Source organism: Podarcis tiliguerta, assembly GCF_965153285.1.
Source record: "Podarcis tiliguerta genome assembly, chromosome: 2".
NCBI classification, from domain to species: domain Eukaryota; kingdom Metazoa; phylum Chordata; class Lepidosauria; order Squamata; family Lacertidae; genus Podarcis; species Podarcis tiliguerta.
In genome coordinates this window covers 118,088,617-118,114,661 of record NC_139535.1, presented here as the reverse complement: position 1 = coordinate 118,114,661, position 26,045 = coordinate 118,088,617, and the positions used below count along the sequence as shown (strand labels likewise).

The following is a 26,045-nucleotide window of genomic DNA, read 5'->3' as shown; positions in this document are numbered from 1 at the left end:
GAGCCATCATTTGGAGAAGGGGGTTCTTATATGGAGACCCATGCTATACTTGTAGATCCCTAGTCGGGGAGGGGGAGACATGACCACCACTCACTCTCCAGGCTGCTAGCCCAGTTGGCCTTCCCTACAGTGGGATTGCTGTTTCCTCAGCGTTGAAGGTGAAAAAAGACTTGGGTTGAAATACCCAGCATTTTCAGATTCACCAAGCCTGAAAAGAAAGACAGAGAAAAAGAAAGAAAAGCAATAGGTTAGGAAAAGGCCACACTGGTACTAGAAGGTGCTCTACCTCAGTTAGTTTTGAAGGACTTTGTCTCCATGGGTTTGGTACAAATGAGCAGAGGGGCTCAGCCACAGCTGCTGACACGTGTCTTGAAGGAACTCATTTTGGCCTTACCTTTGGCCATTTCCTTGGCTAGGTGTGCTTTATTTTACCATGCTCTATATTGTCTGTTGTGGTCTGTTTGGCATTGTCATGTCATTGGTATCATTCAATAAACAGTTTTAAGTGCTGCTGCAACCGTGGATGGGGCAGTACTCAGACTCCAGGGACAGCCAGTTTGTCTCATGGTCCACAGTGTTCTCCAGGAAATGTCCAGAGGCCAAGAGCAGATTTTATTGCAGAAACTAGCCTTCACAGAAAAGTCAGGTTCTGTTACATGGGTAGCCAACATGGTGGCCTTCAGCTGTTTAGAACTACGATTCCCATCAGCCTCAGGCAGCATGGCCAGTGGTCAGGAGTAATGGGAATTATAATCTGCAACATCTGGAAGGCACTATGTTGGCTTCTGTGATAACACAAGGGCTTCACAATAATGTGACACATATGCTCAGCACATCTTTAAAACAACAACAACATTCAAGAGAGATGCAACAGCCGAGGGAGATATTGTGCAGAATATCTCCAACTCCCTTACGATTTTTCCCTTACGATTCTCTTTCTCTTTACAAGTTCAAGCTATCAGCAAGCATTTTACGATACTTAGATTAGAATTTGGCAGGGTTGCCTAGGCCCAGATAGAGTTGCCCCAGGAACTAGATTGGGGTTTTATTCAAAAGTAATTTGAGATATGGCATCTGGACAGCTGTTCAGAGGAAACGGAAAAGGAAAAATCCCCCTGGGCTACTGCAGGGGCCGAAGCTGCTTTGGGTTCTGACAAGGGCCCAAAACATTCCACACAGCAAGGACTGCCAGTTACTAGGCAGAATTATATTTTTTCAGGAGATGGAAAGCATATATTCCCTACTGCTGAGTGAGTAGAAGCATAAATATCCATAACTACTCATAATAATTATAGTACATGGACTGATGTGTCATATTTACAATGCTTGACCTCAAGTCAGGTATTTTCCCACATAGTTTAATCTTTTACGCAGAAAAATTGACACAGGGTGTTTGATAATATGGTAATCAATTAATCTTTAAGAGAATTTAAGCGTAGACTTTTGCGTTAAATTTCTATTTCATTGTAAATGTGAAAATAAATCAATTTTTCTTCTTTAAATACTTTAAAATAATTGGCATTTATCCTCCTTGCTCACCACTGTAGCTTCTGACATTATCATCTAATTGACCAATCCAACATATCTATATAATCACTATGGATGTATGATCTGGTGCCATACCATGCAAAATAACAGGAGTTAAAAAACCAAACCAAACAACTTAAACCCAAAGTGGGCACCACTCTCTGTAGCACCACTCCCTGGTATTAATGACTCTTTGAGGAGCAGAATCCTTCCCACCCCCCACAAAGCATCCTCAGAATGTAAAAACAGAGGTATAAATGACAACCTGATGAGTCATTCAAAGACCAAAGATCAAAGCCAGCAACATGTCTGCACGCTTATGACTTCTTGCAAAGGAGAGTTGCTTTTATTAATAGAAAGTCACATCATAGAGTGCTTGATATGTACAATGTGCAAATCTGGGCAAGTTCTTTACAAGCACACAGTAGAGTTATCAGGAGCATATCATTGTCTTAATACAAAACTGATCCATGCTTTCCTGTATAAGAAGATCGCAAGACTAACCTTTGTCTTTGTGATAAGGAGATGGAGGGAGAGAAAGGCAATATTGGCAGACTTCAGGGTTCTGCGGAAGAAACCATGAGGATGCAATAAGTCTATGAAGGGTAAAAGGAGCTTGGTTTATACTAACAGTTAAGGCATATAGCCTACCTTTGCCATCCATGTTGTCCTACACCCTATAGTTATGCACCTCTTATTCCTGCCCAAGCGCAGAACCTGACATTTGTCCCTAATAAAATTCATTTTGTTAGTTTGGGCCCAGTTTTCCAATCCATTAAGATTTTGCCTGAAGCTGCGACTGTGCCTTGCAGCCTCTTGCTCTTATGTAACCAATCAGAACCAAGAGGAGGGGTTTATACCTTGGAAAACCAGGAATTGGGTGGAGCAGAATGCCTGCCAGTCTCAGAGCACCTTAAGCCTCAGAGCACCTTAAAAGAATTTATTATGGCAGCAGCTTTGGCTGGATTACTATTTGCTTCACTGGCAGTCTTATTTGTACACACCTGCCAATTCAGGGGAAATGTTGGGTGACAGAGGCTGCGAACCATGGGAGAAAAGGCCACTGTAAACAACCTCTGCCCACAAAGAGCATCCAATTGAAGGCAGGCTGGGGAAACTAATAAGTGGGGAAGAGAGGAAATGATGCACTGCTGCAAAGGGGGGGGGGGTGAGCGTTGTCTGTCCTCCTGTCCCTCCGCTGCCACTCACCAGAAATCTGACCCAGCCATGAAGTCGCCCTGCTGCAGCCCTCCCTCCCTCATGTCTCCCATCCACAGGCTAGTGACCATGCTGGGTGCTTGGGCTGGGGGAACAGGGAGGCCCCCCATCCCCACTCAGCCGCCCCACCGTCGCCTCTTCCTCCTCCTCCTAGTGATCCCCTCAGGTCACAGCCTAGCTTCCCCTCCCCTGCCCCCTCTCTCCCTAGTTGTTTCCTCCAGTGCCACGGGCATCCCTGTTGCCTCCTACTAGAGTGGTCAGAGTGAGGAGGAACAAGGGGCTCCTCGGGGCCTGTGAGGAGGCCTCAGCATCACCCACAGTGGCCTCTGCTCATGGGGAGGAGCAATGGCTCGGCTGTGTCAGGGTTGGGTGGGTGTGGGAAGAGGAGGAGGGTCATTGGTTTGGGAGTTTGTTTGTGTTGGTGCTTAGCTCCAGGAGTTGTTTTTTTAGGTCTCCAAATTTGAGAATATGTGGTAATGAGATGATGGTAGTAAGCAGTGCCTTTTTTCTAAAAAAATAGTTGCTGGTACCGTGTACCGGCACGTACTGCCCGGAAAAAAAGCACTGCCCACCCAGAAGCATGCAAACCGTCAATGAATTACCTTGACAATTGCAACCGACTGCACTTTGGGAACATGGTGGATCCCCAAGGGATGCTGCTTATTGGTATGCAACAAAAATGCATAGCTATTCCATGCAAAGGGAGGGGATCAGAATGTGTCCTGGCAATAGCCTGGTTGGTGCCCTGATGTCCATAGGCAATGTCTGCAAAAAGTTGTCTGAACTGTGTATGCTTAGCAAAGAAACTTTCCTTAAGGCTGTTTGCTCAGAGCTTATTAAAAAAACAACAAAGCTCTGCCATTGTCAGTGAGGATAAGGCAAAGTAATTCTCCTCAATGCCCTGGGTTTAATCAATGTTGTTTATGAAGTGTAATTCCATTAGCGTCAAATGAATGGTGGGTTGGGTCCTCCATTGTGCTTGCTGGATTCCAAAATACTGCAGATGGGTGCAGTTCAGTTGGTTAGAGTGTGGTGCTGATAACGCCAAAGTTGCTGGTTCGATCCCTATATGGGACAACTGCATATTCCTGCATTGCTGGGAGTTGGACTAGATGACCCTCAGGGTCCCTTCCAACTCTGCAGTTCAGCTCCACATGAATGGGGCCAAAGGGGATTTTTTGTTCTTTAGGATGTATGAAATGCTAGACTTGGAGCAGGCCCATTGCAGTTAATGAATGTGATTAACTTAGGTTCATTAATTTCAACAAGGGTACTCTGAGTAGGTCTGGTGGTGGATACAACCTTTGTTTATTTTGTGCATTGGAGTTTTTTGTTTTAAAAACACGCAGTAGCACTAAAATTGATTTGGGGGCAGAGCTTACAAAGTCCTCCCCTCATTTTATCCTTAAATCAAATGGGCTAAAGTTACCTGAAAGTAAATTTAAGATCAGCATTAGGAGAAACATACTGATCCTGGTAAGAGCAGTTTGGCAATGGAGCCTTCAAGCATCCTTGGGGATGGTGTAACTCTGGAGGATTAGAGGCTACACCCCCTGCCCTCTCTCCTTCTACTTTGTTATTTTATGCTTAAAAAAAGCATGTGATGTCCATGAATCATTTTGTCTTCCTCAATTTTTCTGCTGTGGTTGTGACTTCTAGAACTTCAACACGCCCACCTACCCCTTTTTAAAACTGAAAGTTGAGATCATAACAGTTTTACAGCATTATTTTTTTTAAAAAAGGAGGATAGGTTTATGAGACAACTTGAAAACCTTGCATCTTATGTCACATTGCTTTGGCAGTGTGTCTTCAATTACTATGACATCACAACTGAACATTCTTTTCTTTATGGAATCTCTGTCTCTGCATGCACAGGTGCCAGTTATGTACTGGCTATTGGAAATTTAATCTAAAAGTAAATTTAAAAAATCATGCTAAACTGAGAGCATTTGTTTGGCATTAGTAGAAACAAGACGTTTGAAAGGAATGTAGCAGTCTGTTTCCTGCTAGTGGCCCAATAAAGACCAGCAGGGGTTGGCCACAGTGAGAACAGGATGTTGGGCTAGATGGGCCATTGGCCTGATCCAGTACACTCTTGTTACATTCTTATGTTCTTGAAAAAAAATACTTATGTAATTAATTAGTTGCTTTCCATAATTAGTCTCAAAGCTGCATTCAAAAATAAAATATCAGAGTACAGTTTAGGTAAAGGACCCCTAAATTGTTAAATCCAGTTGAATTCAACTATGAGGTGTGGTGCTCATCTCGCTTCAGGCCAAGGGAGCTGGCGTTTGTCCACAGACAGCTTTACGGGTCATGTGACCAGCATGACTAAACCATTTCTTGTGCAACACCGTGACGGAAGCCAGAGTGCACAGAAACATTGTTTACCTTCCTGCTGAAGCGGTATCTATTTATTTTCTTGCACTGGTGTGCTTTTGAACTGCTAGGTTGGCAGAAGCTGGGACAGAGCAATGGGAGCTCACCCCATCGTGTGGATTCGAACCACCAACCTTACGATTGGCAAGCCCAAGAGGCTTGGTGGTTTAGACCACAGCACCATCTGTGTCCCTAAAGGTAAAGGACCCCTAGACGGTTAAGTCCAGTCGACTATGGGCACAATATAAAATTGTACACAGTACAGTACAAAAATTCCAACACACAAAATATTTCAAACCAGATCAAAGCAGTAAAGGTGACCAGACAATACCCTCTCTTCCCAGCTGAAGATAAACTTGACCACCAAAGAATTACCCAAGAAAAGTATCATCAACTGTTGCAGATATGAATAGTCTAATGTCTGGAAGAAGAGAAATGCCTTTGCCTGGCACTGAAAATATGTCAATGTTGGCATTGGGTACGTCTCCCTGGGGAGAGCATTCCATAAATTGGTAGCCACTACTGAAAAAAACCTGTTCTTTTGTCTCTAGCCTCTGGTCTGCTGCACTGAGAAGGGCTTATGATGATGTTATCAGGGTGCAGGCAGGCTCACAGGGGAAATGTCATTCTGTAAGGTATTGGGGTACCAAGCTATGTAAAGCTTTATAGGATAAAACCAGTGCTTTGAATTGGGCCCAGAAGTGAATTGGCTTAACATAACACTCAATATATGAAATAGAATACAAAATAAAACAGTAGTACATCATGTTCAGTAGTGCAACTACTGGACAGATCACACTGGAGGTGCTATTTCCATGTTTCCTGGCATCAGATTTTCAGGAATATCCTAGCTATCCTGCTGTATTCTGGGGCAATCTTGGCTTGTACCTATTGGAGGAATAAATAGTAATCACACTGCTGGAGAAACTTTCTCTTGATTGAATCTTGAAACTTGAATTGTCATGGTTTATTGGAGAAATGAAGGGAAGCCTCCATTATGGAGGGCTCATCATTGGCCTCAGTTTATTTTCTGTTTGTATTGGGGAAAATCCGGGGCAGATGGAAATTTTATTAGCATTTATTGCAGGCATTAATAATAGTTAAACTGTGAAAGCCAGGCGTATCGGGAAACCTTGATGGAAGTGCTGTCTCCTTCCAAGTATCCCCTGGCTGGTGTTCTTTGTGACCTTGGTGTTTAAGAGATGAATCTCATTTTGGGAACACCATGAAACCACTCCAGGGTTCAGTGGGATACCATATTAGGGGCTTTTCAGAACCTTTATGTTCTTTTATGTGCTCTTTTTTTTAAAAAAAAAAGTCACTGACGGTTTTGATATCCAGGAGGCTGGAATTATGGAAATTACATGATTCTGCAAGAAAATATGTAGCCATCTGATTCCTCAATATGTGTGGGTAGTTGCAACACTGGATAGAGAGGCTTGCAATGGCATAGTATTGAAGAGCCCCCTGAGAGACACAGAGAGCAAATCTATCATCCATTTCTGAGTGTCAGCTGCTTTGCTGACATGGGCTAAAAGAGTAACAAAAACAGGCGGAAGAGTAAAATAAGAGAGAAAACCCAAAGACTCAGTTCATGTGACATTTTCACCTATGCACAAGCAGCCTTTGTGCTTCCTGGCAAAATATATAAGCTAACATTGGTTGTTCTTAGCAGCCATCATACTGCCAGCATGATTATTCAACATAAAAGTCTGATAAATGATACAAAGAATCAAAATAGGCCCTCACCAGAATGCTTACAAACTAATGGATTTGACAAAAATGGGAACAAAGGATAACATAGGGAAGAGGAAACCAAACATGCAAATGAAGCGGCCAAGTATAATGGCTTTTTGAGTGGCTGCTGATAGATATATTGTGGGTGGAAGGAACCCAGTTGGTCCTAGCCACACTGATCCAAAGGACCCTAGCAGACTCATCCTTCTTTTAAGCATAGAATTGTAGAGTTGGAAGGAATCCCGAGGGTCATCTAGTCCAACCCCCTGCAATGCAGGAATCTCAAACTGGATCGTACATGACAGGTGGCCATCCAACTTCTGCTTTAAAATCTCCAAGAAAGGAGAGTCCACTACCTCTTGTGGGAGTCTATTTCACTATCACAGCTTCCAGATAGACTAGCCACTGATGAACCTCGGGAAGTAGGAGCCAAATGGCATTTGCCAGCACAAAGCTGATGAAGTTGGGATCTCACTGTCTCTCCTTTTCCTTTTGGGCAGTTGCCAGATGAAAAAGGCCACTGGTGGAGGCTACATCCACTCTTGCCTGGTTGTACAGGTTGCATTATTAATTACGACTGCAGATCTTGAGTTCATTTAGGGCTGCTTGCATATAGAAGAAACTGTCATGTGCAAACTTGCCCTAAGGCTCTTTTCATAATGAATTCCATTTTGAAATCACTGCAAACCAATTCATTGTAAATAAATGCAAGGGGCTCTTCTTGTAACCAGCTTTGAAATGCTGAACTCTGAAGTGGCAGCGGTGGCACCCAGGATGGAAAGAAAGGGGGAGCGGGTGGGTGGGAGGGAGAGGATAGAGACAAAGAACCATTTGTAGGTCGAAGTGCACTCTAGTAGCACATAATTATTGTCCGTTTTGGCCACAAAAGCTACAGTGCTGACCCCTTTGTGCAATAATTGGAGCCACAGAAGCTTATCTTATTGCTGCCTTGTTTGAGTAGCTAGCATTCCCAGCGAAAGGGTACTTTTCATCCCCCCTCCCCCCTTATTTTGCAACCTTGTGGGTAGAATCACATTTGTGTTGGTGTGCCTGGGAACTGCTGAGTTGGTCCATCCCATCCCAGATAATAATAAAAAGGTCGTTCCTGCCAGTTGCCTAGTCAGTTGTGAAATTTCAGCCCTAGTGTAGAGCCATAGTCACAAGAGCTTTGGAATAGTCTAAGTGAGTTGGCCTCAAACCTGCTTCTAAATATTCCCATCTTTAGTCCCTCTCATATTGGTGGTTCTTAGCAACTGTCTACAATGCTTCTGAAGTGCATTAGCATGATGCCTCGCGGTAACAGTGGCCCAGATCAAGTTGTGTCGCCTGCATAATGCTTGATGTTGTGTTGTTGTTGTTGTTGTTTACTCGTTTAGTCGTGTCCGACTCTTCGTGACCCCATGGACCAGAGCACGCCAGGCACTCCTGTCTTCCACTGCCTCCCACAGTTTGGTCAGACTCATGTTTGTAGCTTCGAGAACACTGTCCAACCAGTTTGATGTTGTAGCTGTTCTATATTCAAAACTTATATAGTCTGGCGCAGTGGCTTACACAACTGGGCAAGCAAACCAGCTTTTTAAATGGTGAAGGAGAAGACTGGCATTCAAGGAGGGACCACAGCTCAGTGCTGGAGTGCATACTTTGCATGTAGAAGGTCCCAGGTTCAATCCCTGGCATCTCCATTTTGAAAAAAGATCAGATAGTGGCATATGAAAGCGTAGAGAGCTGCTGGCAGTCAAAGTAGACAATGCTGGTGTAAGGCATTTTCCTAAGCTCATAACAGATCGTTACAGTTTAGGAGCTGTTGTCTGCACTTGTAAAAATGGAGTTTTTTTCTGTGCTCTTTAGGAAAACAATCCTTGTGTTAAATTTGCTACAAAGATAATGTTTGTGTATGGGTCTTCAACAACTTTGCCAAAACTAAAATAACAAGCAAATTTTCTCCCTCCACAGCTAAGCTGTACAGTTTAAAAATAATTGTCATTCTTATAGTTCAGTCATGTGGTTTGGTTGCAGCATCACATAATAGCTTGGATGAGGCATAGCGGCATGTTGTTACTGCTAGATTTGCAGCAATGCTGTACAGTCATGCCTCTGGTTACAGATGCTTCAGGTTGCGCACTGCGCCGCACCTGGAACTACCGGAATGGGTTACTTCCGGGTTTCAGTGCATGCGCAGAAGCGCAAATTGCAACCCACGCGTGCGCAGGCGCCTCCTGCACGGATCACATTCGCAACCCGAGCGTCTACTGTACTGCTGCAAATCTTGAAAGTGGAAGCGTTATAGAGTGAAATGTTTGAATGAATGAACAAGTAAATAAATAAATAAGCCGCCTGCACACATCTTTTGAAATTATTGGGAGTCAGGTACCCCAGAGCGACTTTGACTGTAAATGAGAAATTCGGTAAAATATTAACATCTGGTTTTGATTGGTAATAATCTGGAGTGATGGGAAATAGTGGGGGTAACAGTATTCCCTTGTGTTATGTTGAGTACTGAAGCCAATGCCACCTATCTGTGACAGCCCCAGTGGACTGATGATTTGACTTGGATAATTATGGTGCCTGCCAGTTACTTGTGAGCCTGTTTCAGGACTGGCCCAAGACTTGTTGCCACATTCACCTCTCCTGGTATGCCCCGTTGAGGACCTTGAGGTCCACAAATGACAACATTTTGGAGGTCCCGAGCCTCAAGGAGGTTAGATTGGTTTTAGCTAGGGCCAGGGCCTTTTCAGTATTGGCCCCGACTTGGTAGAATGCTCTGTCACAAGAGACTAGGGCCCTGCGGGACTTGACATCTTTCCTCAGGGCTTGCAAGATGGAGCTGTTCTGCCTTGCCTTTGGTTTGGACTCAGTCTGACCCTTCTGTTTCCCTTCCCTTATGGTTTTGATCAATGGGCTACTTTTAAAACGAGGCTGCATTTTAAATTGCATTTTAACCTGTATTTTAAATCCCCCCCCCAATTATGTTTTTATTGTAATTTTACTGGTGTTAGCAGCCCTGAGCCTGGCTTTGGCCGGGGAGGGTGGGGTATAAATAAAAATTATTATTATTATTATTATTATTATTATTATTATTATTGAAATGAGTGGTGTGCCTCAGAAACTCTTGCAGTGTTGCAGAGGATCTTGGGGTGGTAATTGTGGGTGATGTGAACTTGCAGACAATACAAGTTTCATATCCCAGCATCCTCTCAGATCTTCTTGAATTTTTCACTCCGGATTCTGGTGCTTATTTAAAAATACAAATAAAAATTGACTTTATTAGAGATGGAGATGGGCGGGTATGACATATATTAAGGATTTTGCCCAGAATAAGCTTCGACCATTAGCTGCTCTCCCACCACGTCTTTGAAATGGAACTGTTGAGTTGCATTGCTGCAAACCTTTTGATTATGAGAGGGATTGGGTTCCTTTGGAGCATAGCATTTTGTATTTCTTAAGAGGTTCCTAAATATCCAACTAATTTGAAGAAGCAAGACTCACTCTTTGCTGTACACCTGCCTGACTTAGGAGGGAACCTTAGGTTAAAACTGATGTAACAAAACCCAAAAGGAAGATTTCTACATGAGCCTTGTAGCTTCTTGCAGAACTGTTTGTGCCATGCGTGAATATTAAAGCAGAAGAAATATCCAGTGAATTTGTTCACTACTCTAGGTTTTATATGTCCCTGAAATCTTCAATCCAGGGGTAGGAAACCTGTGGCCCTCCAGGTGTTTGTTGGACTCACTCCCATCAGCCCCATCTAGTATGGCTCATGGCCAGGGCTAATGGGAGTTGTAGTGCAGCAACATCAAGTGAGCCACAGGTTCCCCCACACCTGTTCAAATCTAAATCACCTTCCCAGCAGCCAACTGATGCCATTTCCCTCCCCCTCCCACTGTTTCTTTAGAGTTCTACAAAAACTGCACAGAGATGGGATGCAAGCACCATTGTGCCCCGACTCTGAATGGCCCAGAGTGCTATTGCAACAGTACCTTCCAGCTGGCAGAAGATGGGAAAAGCTGCAAAGGTAGGTGACGTCCGTAATACGGAACAGGAGAGAATGCAGAAGACGGACATCTGACAGCAGCTTCTAAGGAGGAAAAACATATGTTTGGTCTACATCTATTGTATTTTCTCTGATAGACAGTGTTGCTTGTCTCCCTGTTCTTCTCTTCTCCTCCCTCCCTCCCTCTCCCCATCTCCTTTCCCCTCCTCCAATCATTTTTATTTTCAGTAGAAATTCATGGTAGACTGATTTGTGTTGTGGCTTTTAAAATGATTGTGTCTGGACTTTTCGCCTTCACACGAAGCAGAAGAAATGTCAATCTTGAGAGATACCATGAAATAATGAGCTAGTGCTGTTAACTGTCAGTTCAGAGTCCTGGATTCTAGATCCAGATTTTCCATAGCAATTAGATGGCTCTCAGTAAATAAGTTACGGTGTCGGACTTTTAATTGTGATGAACAAGAGTGTTATATTGGTGTCACTTTCAGTATGTCAGCTACATGTCACTTTCACTTCGTGAACATTTTTTTTGGGGGGGGCAGACCTAGAAACAGGTATGAGATAGGTATGCATCTAATAATTCAAGAGTGATACAGGCACAGCACTTACAAGCTGGGTGTTAAGAAATCTTTCATTTTTGGGGCTTGCAAGTTATGGCAAAATCAGTTATTTGGTATATGATCCAAATATGGAAATGCAAACTCCTTTTCTCATGGGGAGCTTTCATTCATTTCAGAGTGGCCTGTGCAGGACAGTGTCCCCAGAATATTGTGCCCTTGGAGGAAGTGAGCATGTTCTTTTTTATCCCAATGTTTTGGTTTTTTAAATCCTTGTCTTTCCGCTCCATTCATGCACTTCCACAGCAGCATTTTACTGAGCTATATTAGATATATAACAGATTAGTAATAAGTTTCTCATTCTTCCTCACAGATATTGATGAGTGCACTAATTACGGCACTTGTAGCCAAACCTGCACCAACCACCATGGTTCCTATGTTTGCAGCTGTGTTGAAGGATATCTGCTCCAGCCTGATCACAAGTCCTGCAAAGCTAAGAATGGTAAGCAAATCAGTCATTTTCCCCCAGCCTTGTGGTTTTCTGTCTTGTGGGCAAGCACTGGTGGCCTGGTTTGCACTCTACAAAGCACTTTTACTGTGCTCACCATATTTTCTGATTAGTGGAGCACAGTTTGGAAGACCTTCTCACAAATGTTTTGGGATGCCAGTCATCTCATGTTGGCTCTCATAAAGGATGTTGCCAGCTTGATTCCTTGGGGACCCCCAGAGTGTAATTTAGGGCCAGAAATGCTCTTTACCCCCACATTTTGCACACAATCTACATACAAAGTCACAGTGCAAGTGCACATTTACAGTTATTTGCTTTTTGTGCAGGGCAATGCAAACAACTCACTTGAGTGTGAATGCTTTTTCACTTGGTGCTGGGCAGTATGATAGCGAGACAAACCGCCCCATCACACAGCCTGTCTCTCCTCCCCTTTTTACATGTTTCTTTGCCATATTACAGATGAGGAATTGACACATTTTGTGCATTCTCATACTTTGTTACCTGGGGGTGCCCCTTGGCTAGTGCATTTGCTGGACCTCATCCTAAAATGAGTAGGTCCTTTAAGAAAGATGTGCATCTGGGTGCCTAATCCTTGTTTCAACTTTGGCAACTCTGTTTCTTCAACAGAACCAGTAGATCGACCTCCAGTCCTACTCATTGCCAACTCTCAGAACATTATGGCTACTTTCCTGAATGGTGGGTCTGTCCCTAACATCACTCCCACCAGCACCAAGCAGACCACAGCCATGGATTTCAACTACAGAGAAGACACAGTCTGCTGGGTCCATGTTGGTGACAGCTCTTCCCAAACTATCCTGAAATGTGCCAAAATCCCCAATCTCAAGGGATTTGTTGAGGAGTGGACCATCAACATCTCTCTCAGCTTGCACCGTAAGTTGCTGCTTGCTGTATAGAAGTTCTCATGAACAGGCTCCTCCTCTCATGGAAACACACATTCCTTTAGATTAATATACCAATTTACTTTTGCATACAAAAATGTTGTGGGGTTGATTCCCACCCTCACACCCTTCCGGCTTGTTGCTGTTTTTAAGACGGTAAAAATGTAACTATTCAGTTGGCAAAATTTTGTAGAAAATGGAGCTTTTAACTGAGAAGACAACCTTTTATTTTATCATCATTAATCTTGAGTGAAACAAGCGAAAAGGAAGAATTTGGGATGCATTGGAGGGTGGGGCAGAATGTTGTCTTTGGTAGATGTTGTCCCTTGAGGTGAAGCTATTACGCTTTAATATACAGATGGAAAATCACTGAATGGGGAAGCTGAACAATTGGATTAGTCACAAGGGGAGACAATGGCTGCATAAGGATTTTTTCCCCAGTCTCTTGAGACAAGCACTGCTAGCTAGACCATCTTGCCTGCCACTTGCTCATGACTGTCTTCTGCCCCTTCCTTCACGGCAAGTTGCACAGTTCAAATAATCTGCACCCTTCAGTGGAGAGCTGTGATGGTGCCCACACTTCCTCAGCTGAGCATCTACGAACTGGAGATGACCCACATCTCTGGCATATGTGGGACAGGAAAATGCTAATTCTTAATAGTCAATATCTACTAGGTAGGAACATGGTCGTTTGGCACACAAGCCCCAAATGAGAACAAAAGAAAAGGATAGCTATTTAACTGGTATAGCTTCCCATTGGAACTGGAATTTTCACAGCTTTTGCAAATGTTCCTCGCCAGAAGAGGAAGGGTATCTTCTGAATCCTCTCACTATGGTTTCCCCTGTATCTAACAAAGTAATTAACACCCTCTCAGCCATACTTTCATTATGTGTCTCATCACCCTTGTGCAGAAGGTTAGAGTTGTTGGATGGATAGGATAGCAGGAGGCAGCAACTAATAATAATAATATGGCAACCCAGCCCAAAACTCCGGACAAGCTGGGCTAGGGGGCGCGTAAAGATGTTAAAAAGCATTTAAAAAATAGATCTTCAAAAACAATTCCAGAAGCCCTTGTTTTCTAATTTTCTTGGTTGCTAACTGGAAGGCTGGCATGTGAAATTCTGCACTTGCCTTTGAAAGAGGCAAGTCGTTCTCAGTGGTTCTTACATTGTGGGGTAGACTGCTCTTGAGAGGTCTGAATAGGGTGGGGTTGCAATGGTCCTTGGAGGGATAGGATCCAGTCCAGATCTTGGTGGTTTGGCTGCCCCATAGACAGAGGAACCTCAGTGATCCACACCGGATTTGTAGGAGTGACTAACTTTGTGGCTCAGTCACTTGAAAGTGATTTGTGGAGCAGGTGGCTCCAAAAGAGCTGCTTTTTATGCTGTTTCTTTGTGCATGCTTTTGGGTGGAAGCCTGAGCTACTTTGTGCTATCCTTTGTTTAAAGCTCAGTGCAGGCCGTGTTTAACACTGTTCCTGTATGTAGCTCTTAGGAACCCAGGCTCCATTGTGTGCTGCATGCTCTCTGTGTCTCTGTCTGTCTGTCTGTCTGTCTCTCTATCTCTGCCCTCCCCCTTTTGCTTTTTCTCCAGAAAGCTGCATAATGTCAGGACAAGTATAAGCCACATGTTGAAATCTAAGATTCCTCAAGTAACTTGTGTGCATTATTGTTGTTTTTTACTTCTTCTTCTTATTTATTTTAGTACTGTACAATTGTTGGCCAAATAGTCTCTATTTCTCAGTCTGAAGGTAGTGATTTAGAAAATACTTTTTTATATATATCTGAGCCATCTGGGAGGAAGGATGAGTCATAACAGAGCAAGCAGCACAGGCATGGCTGGATTCTCTGTAGAGTTCTTCTTCTTTAAGGACGTGCTGCTGGTTGTCTGAGGCTTGGTTTTTTCCATGGCAGGCAAGGATAGTGATGTCATAAAGGGAGACCTTGAGACATAGGCAGTGGCATTTATTTATTTAGCTGCTTAACTACAGTGGTCTCTTAAGCAGTTTACAATGCAAGAAGTAAAACATCAGTTCAAACTATAAAATCAAACTTCAGTTAAAATTCCTGCTGCAATGATAAAACAAATTCTTCAGTAGGCACCTGAAGTTCAGTAGTCATATCCGACCTCAACTAGAAAGGTGTTCCATAAAATTGGGCTCAAAATACTGAACACACAACTCCTGGTGGTCATGAGCCCTGCATTTGAGCTATGGGGGATCACTAACAGTGACTCCCCTGAAGATCTCAGTGATCTGGCAGGGGTATAAGGGATTAGGTGGTCCAGTTTCCTGGACCCAAATTGTTAAAAGCCTTGTAAATTAATACAAGAACCTTGATCCTGGCTTGGTAGCATATGGGCAGTCAGTGCAAACATTTGAGCACTGGAGTTATGAGCTGGCAATAGTATGTTTCTATCTATCTAGCCGAAGCATTTGGCACCAACTGGAGTCTTCTGATGAGGCCCAAGGGTAGCCCCACATATAAAGCACATTGTAATAATTGAATCTTGAGATTCCCAATCCATGAATCACCATGGCCAGACTATCGGCTGTAGTTAGTGTAACAACTGCAGCTGGTAAAAGGCACTCCAAGCCACTGAGGCCATTGAGCTTCAAGTGACAAAGGTGGATCGAGGGAGTGCAACCCTATCCAGAACAGGGAACTGGTGAATATGCCAGACCCTGTTTGATCAGATATACTAGATTCAGGGGTAGCACATCCTGATTCCCCACTTGAGGCAAAATGGGAACGGGCCACCCCCACTGTTCTGCCTCTCTTACCTGTGTTGTGTGATGGTGTCCATGAAGCATGAGCAGCAGTGGCACCAACTTCCGTCAAGATCTTTCAAGATCTCACCGAAGTCTCAGAAGATCTTACGCGCTTTGTGAGTTCTTGTGAGGTTTGGGTGAGATCTCCCTGGAAACCACTGCCACTGCAAGGTATGGGGGGCATTGCTGTTCCACCCCCTATTACAAAGGCTAGCTCAAGTCAGTAGCGCATGAGACTCATAATCTCAGGATTGTGGGTTTGAGCCCCGTGTTGGGCAAAAGATTCCTACATTGCAGGGGGTTGGACTGTATGATCCCCGTTCTCCCTTCTAACTCTATGATCTATGATCCCTGGCTTAGCTTTCAGCAGACAATATGCCCTCAGGTAAATTTTATCTCTAGCTGGGTGCTGATAATGGAAGTAGCTGGCTGTGGGGTGCATTCCTGTGAGTATCTGGAGAGGGAGCGACTGCAGTGGGGTAAAATACAGACAAGTAGAGAATTCTGCACCCTTCACACATGTACCGTTTTTGCTTTTTAACACTCACTTTAGGCATAATTGGAGGCAGCCTCTCATCATAAAAAGTGGCTCTGCTCTGCTGCCATCACAGCCTTGAACATTCCCAGTGGCTCTTAATACACCATGTATCGTTTTAGGAATAGGTAGCAATATTTGAGGCCTGCTTGTCTTGCTTTTCAATTCAAGCTTTTGTTTCCACCACTCTCTCTCCAAGAGGCTGCCTCCCTCCCTCCTTTCATTCTTATGCCAGACAAAAATAGTCTGAATCCTTTGAACCTGGAAATGGGCATGGAAACAGCTTCCTTCCAATGCTTTCCCTTTGATCTGAGGCAGTCAGTCCACTGCAGTAATGGGAAAGACTATCACTTGGTGATGCTGTATAAGTTGCAGATGACCTTGGACAAATATAAATGTGTCCTTGAGGTGATTAATAACCTTCTGTGCATGGCATTGGTGGGACATCTGCTGCATTATTCAATCTAATTCTGCTGCCTTGAAAATGTTGAAAGGGTGCGGTAGGCATTTAAAGGAAGATCTACAAGCATGAATTCCTAATGAAGAAATGGTTGGAGCATGTTGATTTGCATTAGGGATTGAATGTGCCCTTTTCACTGTCTATAAGAATGTAATAAGAGCCCTGCTGGATTCAAGTCAATGGCCCATCTAGTGCAGCATCCTGTTCTCACAGTGGCCAACCATTTGCCCCTGTAGGAAGCCTGCGAGCAGGACACGAGCACAGGGCAGCAACAACGCTGCCTGGTTTCTCACTATTCTGCATTATGGGCAGGCAATATTGTAGGATCAGTTTGGGTGGTGGAGTTGCTGTCACTGTCTTCCCAGTTGAGTGCAAGTCTACCCTAGGGAAAATGTGCCTGCCCAGGTCACCATTTACGCTTGAGAGCACCAAAGCAGAAACATAGAAAGTTTCCTGTGCATGAGTATGTGAGAACAAGAGCTGCTGGAATGTTTAACTTCCTGTTCTGGCTGAACAGTTAAGCAATATTGGGGAAGGGATGTTGCTCAGTGCTAGAGCACAAGTTTTGCATGAAGATTGTCCCAATTTCATTCCCGGGCATCTCCAAGTAGAGTTGTCTGAACTCCTAAAGAGGATGTAGCACACAGTTGAAATATCTAACTTGCTTCCATGGTATTTGGTGACGACCGTCAGCTTGGATGACTTTAAAAGGAGATTGGCCATCTTCACAGTAGGCAAGGCTATCAATCGCTATTAGTCTTTATGGCTCTCTAGTACTTCCACGATTAGAGCTCATATGGCTCTGTGCACCAGTTGCTAGGGAAGAAGAGTGAGACATCTTCTTTGAAGGTTTCTGGTTGGCTACTGTGGGAAACAGGATGATGGAATATATAAGCCCCTGGTTTGGTATGGCAGGGTTCTCCTTATGTTCTGGCATTGCTTTTGATCATGATTGCAAGATGTTTTTGTTGTGATGTGAAATGCAGACCTGCACTTCAGAGGAACATGGATGTGCCTCAGACATGTGAGAAAGTGACTGTGCAGGCAGGTGTGGCCTTAATGTGAGATGTTTTACTAATACACAGTGACTCAGCCACACTGAAACACTACACCTTCTTCTTTTGACTTCCACGAGCCACTTTTGTCCTGACTGGATGCAGAGGAAATCCCTAGCCATGCTTTCTGACTGTCAGGCCTAGGAGGAATAGTTGAGAGTGCCAGAGCATTCCCCCGTCTCGCCCATGGTGAGCCTAGAAAAGGTGTGCATCATTCTGGTGCTTAGCTCTCCTAGTTCCTCTGGTCTGAGCACTAGCAGGACTTGGAAGAGCCAGACTATAGTGTGCGATTTTCTGGGACAGTGATCCTCCCACTTCTCTTTTTCAAGGCAGAAAAATTTGGAAACCCTGCTCCCTGACCAGGAGGTTGCAGTCTCCAAGAGTGATCCCACTTCTGAAATAAATCATTGGAGGCCCCAGCATGATACCAGTGGATGACAACCATTTCTTCTTGGCTGTGCCAGATCAGCTTGGCAAGCCATGATGCTTTTATACTGGCTTTGCGGATGCTGTAGTCATGTGTTTTCAGCCAGTGCAGTTGTGTGCATGTTAAGGATCTCAGTGCCATTTACTTTATGCCTTGGGAAACCAATTAGCCTGCAAGGGTGGTATCTCTACCATGCTCCTTTGGAGGCAGTGAGGATTACAGTGCAAACGAATTCAGATGCTACAGTAGCAATCACAGTTACATCAGCTCTTCAGTTTCAATTGGTATTATCTACTTTTTAAAAAATCCCATGGACAGTCTGTTTGCTTCCAAGGTGATGAGTTGGCCCATTTATGACAACACCTGTATATAGCTAGATGCCTGCTCCTCTTGTTGCCATCAAAGCAGCTAGCCAGAAATAGCTCTCCATACTGTAAGATTGCAGTGACTCAGTCTGCTGCATATTTTCGAATCCCATTTCCCTTAAGGAAATTACAGCCCCCCCCCCCAAGAAACGGGCATGTGGACGACTTCACTCACATTCTCAACTGACTACCAGATTCACCCCATTTTACTAGAGTTTCTTAACATTGCACATTTTTCTACAGGCCTCAGACCAGTCAAGCACCTGTGCCTTTACTTTTCACATTCCTTGGGTTGTTCCAAAGCAGAAGCTCTGTGACGATGAACTAAGCTATAGGCAGTGATGGGCATTCAGAATGCTGTTATGGAACTGCAGCAAACATTTCATTTATTTATTACATCCATTTTCCACCTTTCCTCCAAGGAGCTCAGGGTGGCATCGAGTGATACCTTCCTACTTTATTCTCACAGCAACCAAGTAAGCGTAGGTTAGGCTTAGAGTATATGGCTGGCCCAAGATTGCCCAGTGAACTTAGTGGCTGAATGGGGATTGGAGCCTGGGCCCGTCTTAGCAAGTGCATCACGCGGGCTGACTTCATATCCAGAACTCTGATTCATAGAGCATAGGTGAGAAGAGTAGGGATTTTTCAAAGGTCATCATGTAGGTCAATGATGGAGTCAAGAATCATACTCAGGTCTTTTGTCTTCCTAGTCATGCAGTTGGGGAGCAACACTGTGTATGGATGTTGAGGAATTTATGCATTCGGGAAGTTAATTCCAAGGTTGCTTTGAGACACCAAGCTCTTTTTTAATAGTACCTGGGGAACTACAGCCTTTTAATTATGGTTAAAGGGAATTGGAATTTTGTAAATAACACCATCGCCACCTCCGACTTCCTTCCCCCATTCAAGTCATAACAAGAGATGTGCTCAGCATCAAGTGGCCTACTAATCAGAAGCTGCGAAGCTGACTAAAAGGCCCTGTGCGGCTTGGAATGTGCTGTGCCTTTCCAGGAACAGCAGGGACCTAAAAGCACATCTGTAACATTGCCATTGGATGGAAATAATCCTGATTATTTCCAGGAGGACTCATCCACACGTTTGCTTGACCCATATTTTGATCGTATTGTGTACTGATTAATTTCTCTGGGCCTGAAAGCTTTTCTTGTTGTTCTGTTGCTGTGCCTTGCAAAAATCCGATCTTACTTGCTGAATCGGATCTTATCAGATGTGCAGAAAATCTGTAGATAGATTTTGCTTAACTGAGCTTTAATTCAGTGAGTAGGATCGGATTTTCTCAAGGCACAGCCGCAGAACAATGATAAAAGCTATTGGACCTGGGGCAAGTACACAATACAAGCAAAATATGGGTCAAGTGAAAGTGTGGATGAGCTTGTAGTGTCTGAATGGTGACTTCTCTTGGCTCTGCGAGGTCTTTTGATGCTGCATCCACTATGTGGAAAAGAAACATAGGCTTCCACAGTGACAGTTTTCAATTATTGCTGCCTGTAGCTTGGCACGTCTCCCCACCCCCTTAAACAGAAAGAAACTGAGAGTGAGAAGAAGTTACTACAGAGTTTGCAAAGAAACCGTATCTCTGTTGAACCGTTTGTGTACCAACCTGATGCTTGGTTACTGAGTTTTAGGTTTTCTTTTTAAATAAAAGTGGAAGAAAGATCCAACTGCAGTCCATATGTACTTTGTTTCCAGTCTTGCTTTATTTCTGCTTGTTTTCCTTCAAGATTTGGAAGTGGTCTCTTGCTTTTTCTCCTGGTTTAATTGTCATCCCACATAAAACAGCATTTTGCTGAATCCAAGCTATTACACTTACCATCAAAACAACAAACATTTCTCTCCCTAGTCCCTTTCCACTTAAAAATGAAAGTAGGGAAGAAATCTTGGTAGAAGAAGAATGCCTCTTCACATTTAGGGATAGAAAGAGAGTAGTTCTTTCTTTACCTGAAAAATTTCTTCTTTCCCATGATCTATGCAGATGGTTTGCTTATCTTTGGCTGAAATTGGTCTGGGCCAGATTGCTGATAATGGAGCAGGTATTTTGAACCAATTCCCATGCAGGCAAAGCAACAACACCCAAGTAGGTTCTGAGCTGAGCGGATGTTTCAAATCACCCATAATGGGCTCCTAGTTGTAATTATGGGCCCATCATTACAGGGTTGGGACTCAAAACCCCGTGGAGTGCAATTTCGGAAGCAACCAGTTTCGTGGCTATGATTCCCTTCTTGTTACAAAATCAGCAGGCTCTCGTTAGCTTCAGTGGGTGCAGCCTAGATGTTCAGCTAAATGTTCATCTTAGAGGCTTCAATTTCCCAAGAGGCCAAAAAATCCTTGACTACCAGACATTTTAAAAATACTGTTTGATTTTACAAAACCCTTTTTCCATCAGCAAAGTCCGGTTTTCTCACTTTAACAGGTAAATAGCTTGCAAAACCCCCACAAAAGAACAGGGCAGAATCAATTGTACAATAACATGTAGCATATGAGACACAACGGTAAATTAAAGTGGGATGTAGAGAGGCTGTGAAGGACTTTGAGTCTGAGTTATAGCCATTTCATGCCAGGTTATATAAAAAAGGGGAATGAAAACTACCAGTATATGGTGTCAGAATCTTTGTTCTTGTAAGCTCTTGAAGGACTTTTCTGCAGTGACAAGCTATGTGTGTGAGCAAGAAAATAGTTTGCAACCTTCTAGTTCCTCAAGTCTCTACAATGCAGCACTCTTCTGTTGATTGAATCCAAGTAATGCCTCTGAATCATAGGAGCCTTAGAGCATGGCACAAGCTCATACATAGCCTCTATCAAAAGCAGGACACTTATTCACATTTTGTAAGGCCAAGAGGCACACAAGGCGGCTTGCCCAGTACCATAGTACAAGTCTGTGGCAGAAGCTCGGTGCCAGCCTTTCCTTGAGCCTCTGGCTTTGTTGTAAGTCATCCTTACTCTTTTTCCTCATGCCCCTTCCTTGCTCCTTGTTCTTTACCGGGGACTTGAAATGATAAGCAATGGGACTCACTAAACACAATTCACTGACAAACAAGCAGTGGCATTTATATTTGAAGGTGAGAAGGGCAAAGTAAGTCTGAGCTGATGGCTGCCCAAAGCTCCTCCAAAGATCCACACATCAAAAATAGAACTTGGCTTAACAGCCATTTCCCTCTCCTTAGGAAATCCTGGGAACTGTAGCTCATGAATCAGGGGAAGAGTTGTCAGCATCCCACCCAAACCTACATTCCCTGGGATTCTTCGAAAAAAGCCAGGGCAGTTGAACTGATATAAATCTAATTCAAAACGTGTACTGTAAATATGCCCTCAGAGCAATTTTTAAAAGGCACACATCAATAGAGCTTTTGCCTTGTTTCATAGAATAATAGAATCTTAGAATTGGAAAGGACCCCAAGGGCCATCTAGTCCAACCCCCCGAAATGCAGGAATCTCAACTAAAGCATCCATGACAGATGGCCATCCAGGCTCCGTTTAAGGACCTGCAAGGAAGGAGAGTCCACCACCTCCCGGGGGAGACCGTTTCACTGTCAAACAGCACTTAGCGTCAGAAAGTTCTTCCTGATGTTTTGTCAGAATCTCCTTTCTTGTAACTTGAATAGATTGGTTCGAGTCCTACCTTCCAGAGCGAGAGAAAACATGTTTGCTCCATCTACCATGTGACAGTCCTTCAGATATTTGAAGACGGTTTTCATATCTCCTCTCAGTCTCCTCTTTTCCAACTCCCTCAACCATTCCTCGTAAGGCTTGGCTTCTAGACCCTTGATCATCTTAGTCGTCCTCCTCTGCACCCGTTCTAACCTGTCGATAAGCTCCTTAAATTGTGGCGCTCTGAATTGGACGCAGTATTCCAGGTGTGATCTGACCAAGGCAAAATAGAGTGGTACTATTATTTCCCTTGATCTGGACACTATACTTTTGTTGATGCAGACTACAATAGCATTAGCTTTTTTTTGCTGCTGCATCACACTGTTGACTCATGTGAAGCTTGACCCCTAGATCCTTTAAACATGTACTCCTAGTAAGCCAGGTGTCCCCCATCTTATATTTGTGCACCTGGTTCTTCCTGCCTAAGTGCAGAGCCTTGCATTTGTCCCTATTGAAATTAACTTTGTTAGCTTGGACACAATTATCCAATCTGTTAAGGTCATTTTGAATTCTGAATCTTCTATGGCATTAGCTACCCCTCCCAGTTGGTGGCATGAGCAGATTTGATGAGCATCCCCTCAATTCATTCATCCAATTCATTTATAAAGATGTTGAACAACAATGGGCCCAGGACGGAACCCTGTGGCACCCCACTTGTCACTTTTTTCCAGGATGACGAGGAACCATTAATGAGTACTCTTTGGGTTCAGTCAGTAAAGCAGTTACAAATCCACCTAACAGTTACCTTGTTCAACCCACATTTACCAGCTTCCTCACGAGAATATTTGTGACCCACTTCTTTCTTTGTTTTTGATCTGATCATGAAGGCCTGTGAAACTAGTATGCTGCACTCAGTGTGCCCAGAAACTTGTGACCTACTTTCAGACTTTTGTGTGCACCCCCCCCCAATTTGTCTCAGCTCATCATCAATTTTGGAAATTATTGACCTAAAGGTGCCTAGTTCGCAAGGCTGGGTATCTGTGGCAGGACACAAATCACTAGATTTGTTCCTTCATTGAGCATTTTGGAAGGACTGCTAGCCTTTGTAATCTTGATCTAAACCTCCTCTTTATGAATGCATTTTCTGCAGCCTTGTGGCCCATTGACAATGCCTGTGTTCATTTGCAACTGGGTTCCCTTCTGACTCTGATCCTCCAAACAATTTCAGAAGGAAATCGGCTTTCAGGTTCTTAGACCTCTAAATACTCATAGCTTAGCAGGAGGCAGGCTTCTCAGACTTTTAATAATTTAATGCCTTTCTCTGTGCAGCTTGCGTTCCTTACACACATCATGTGCCTGCCTCTTAATGCTGTGCTTTATATGAACAGTGTGTTTTCAACGATCTCAGCAAGGGGTGGCAACTGGGTGCCAATAGGTTAGTATTAAGACAGCTCCCAGTGGCACAGTAAAAATGTAAAAATGGAAATGTTGCTATGCTGGCTTTAGATACATAGGCCACTCAGCCCAGGATCTTCCATATGTACTGGATACCAGCTGGGGCACATCAGAGGAAAACAGTTGAGAAGCCTAATCTACCCTTCACTTCCTTCCTGGCCAAAATAGAACTTCCTTCATTGGGTATCTTGCAGTGAAAGAAGACTGTGTGTCATCCTTCTGACAACACAGAGATGAAGAACCAGGGGCCCGCCAGATGTTGTTGGACATGTCTTTTAAAAAGACGTGAGGATTTCGTTTAGTTTGTTTTTTCTTTATATCTAGAATATTTAGCAGGGTTCAAATGGTATCTTTCAGAGAAAATATTTCAAGACTATTGCTCCTACAGTGAGCAGGAAGCCAAAATAAATCACCCAGGTGCTACTAAAAAATACAACATACTGAAAATAATGACACAAAGCTAGTTTTAAACCATACCAATTCATCAAGGCACATGTTGTGAAGCCCTTGAAGCAGCATGATGAATCTCTTCCACGGTTTGGGACTGATGCAGATGCTGCCTTTACATGGCCCCTGAAAAGGAATGGAATTTATTTAAAGCTCGAATCTGCCCTATCCTGAAAGCCAAGAACAGGAAACATGTAAAGCAAACTTACTAAACACTGGTAAGCACAGGCACAATGTGATTGTCACCCAGCAACTGCCTTGGCTCATCTGACTGCTGCCTACCAACCAACCTTTAATAGCAGATGGATTTTAAAAGTAATTTAGAGATGTGATCTGCTGGAATAAAATATATGCCCTCTTCCAAAAATCTGCTGCCCCTTCTTCACTTTTATTGGCTGGATGTGGGTGTTGGTTGGGGTGGAGTTGTTCTAGACTGTCCAAATATTTACCTTGAAGAGACTCTCTTGATGGGTTTCACTCCATGTTCTGAGTTTAACTTGATCACCATCGTCATGGTTAAGAAGAAATGGCTTTATACGAAACATATGGTTTGGATGTTTTGCTTGAGCAATCTGGATTGTTTTACTAAGCTGTTTCATAGTGAACACCGCACATGGGAAAGTTCACATGTCAGAGAGAAGGCTATTATGCTGGCTTTCTTGGCACATCAGTTTTCCATGCGCAGGAGAAAAGTTTTGATGGGTGGCGGGGAGACACAACTTTTTAAAATGAGTGACTTCTGTGCATACTCAGATGGTACTCCAACATGTAAGAAGACCACAATATACCCCCCACCCCCCTGCTCACATTTGAACTGGTTCTGTGCTGTTGCTCTGTGATGTGGTGCTTGTTACAGACTATGTTCCCAGCAGTGTGCATTGGAATGTTGTCTGCTATTGCATCTAAAAGCATTTCCCCAGGTTTCTGGAAAATGTCAAGTGAGACTGCTCCCTCTCTGCCTTTCTCTTGCTTCCTTGCTTTTCTTTTGTGACATTGGGGGGGGGGGGTCATCCAAAGCATGGAGGAGCAAAATAGTGGGACTCTTGGCCAGGTGAGACTTTCTCAACCTGGTGCCCCTCCAGATGTTGGACTCCAGATCCCATCAGCCCAGCCTCTGTGACCAGTAGTCAGCGATGGTGAGAATTGTGTTTCGGAAGCATCTGTAGGGCACCAAGTTGGGGAATAAACGTCTAGATTGTGTTTCCAAATCTAAAAATTGAGCAATCTGACCACACTAAAATGTCTTCCTAATCTGTGAGGCAGGCAACAACTTTCCAAACAAATATGTCCCAAAGGCTCAAATTCACCCACAGCCTAACAACAAATCTCAAAATCTTTCTAATGTCAATGAGCAGAAAGCTCTCTTGGATTTAGGACACACTGTGGGGGGAGAGAGAGAGAGAATATCAAGCAAAATTTCCCCCTTTGCATTGAAAACTGTTCCCTCTCCCCCTCTGTCCCCAGGCTGCCTAACTCTTTCAGCCAAGAAAGAGGCAATGATTTGAACTAACTTGGCAAGAAAATGGAGCACTTGGTAATTTCATCTGCCGTGTATTCTCTTTAACCCATTTTATTCCTTGGGACAAGAGAAGACTGAATGATTTCACCCCTCTCAGGGCTGTTTTTAAGAGAGACCTAGGAGTATGGAATGGGGATGGGGAGAGAGAATGATATATGCGTAGGCTCAACCTCTGCTCCTCTGGCTATATCTGTTCTATAGATCCATATTGGTCTACCTGTTATTACCTTTTCCCAGGGAATTCAGAGACTTGCAGGATTCTAAAAGAATGTGAGGTGAGGAATCTCAGATGGCCATAGAATGCTGAGTATGGTGGCTTGGGATGGGGTGGGAATCTTGAGAAAAGGGCATGAAAGGGTGAAGAGAAACCCTGAGCAGGAACATTTCACACTGCAACTTTTTGCTGCAGGTCCCACTTGTTATTACTATTACAAAGATGTCTTCCTATTCCTAGAACCTGCTGGCGGCAAAATTAATAGCTGTCTGGGTCATATTTGAACGACTTGTTCCTCCCTGTATTCCTCTTGCTGTCTACAGCCCACACTGTGTACTTCAGGGTAAAACATAGCAGCCAAAGAGAAATCCCTAGATT

The 26,045-nt window shown here is 43.7% G+C and overlaps 1 protein-coding gene and 1 long non-coding RNA gene across 7 annotated transcripts in view; both read left to right on the top strand.

The window, feature by feature from the left end:
• The window catches only part of LRP1 (LDL receptor related protein 1), a 306,533-nt gene that overhangs the window by 112,164 nt on the left and 168,324 nt on the right, over positions 1-26,045 (top strand). For all 6 annotated transcript variants that reach the window (XM_083428173.1, XM_083428171.1, XM_083428172.1 and 3 more), the window contains 3 exons: positions 10,754-10,873; positions 11,783-11,911; positions 12,545-12,808. In XM_083428173.1, coding sequence (XP_083284299.1) covers positions 10,754-10,873; positions 11,783-11,911; positions 12,545-12,808 — 513 coding nt within the window. The remainder of the gene's footprint in view (positions 1-10,753; positions 10,874-11,782; positions 11,912-12,544; positions 12,809-26,045) is intronic.
• Positions 15,578-24,278, top strand: LOC310671943. The gene is made up of 3 exons (XR_014508301.1): positions 15,578-21,965; positions 21,996-22,237; positions 22,324-24,278. It is a non-coding gene; the product is annotated as an uncharacterized lncRNA (long non-coding RNA).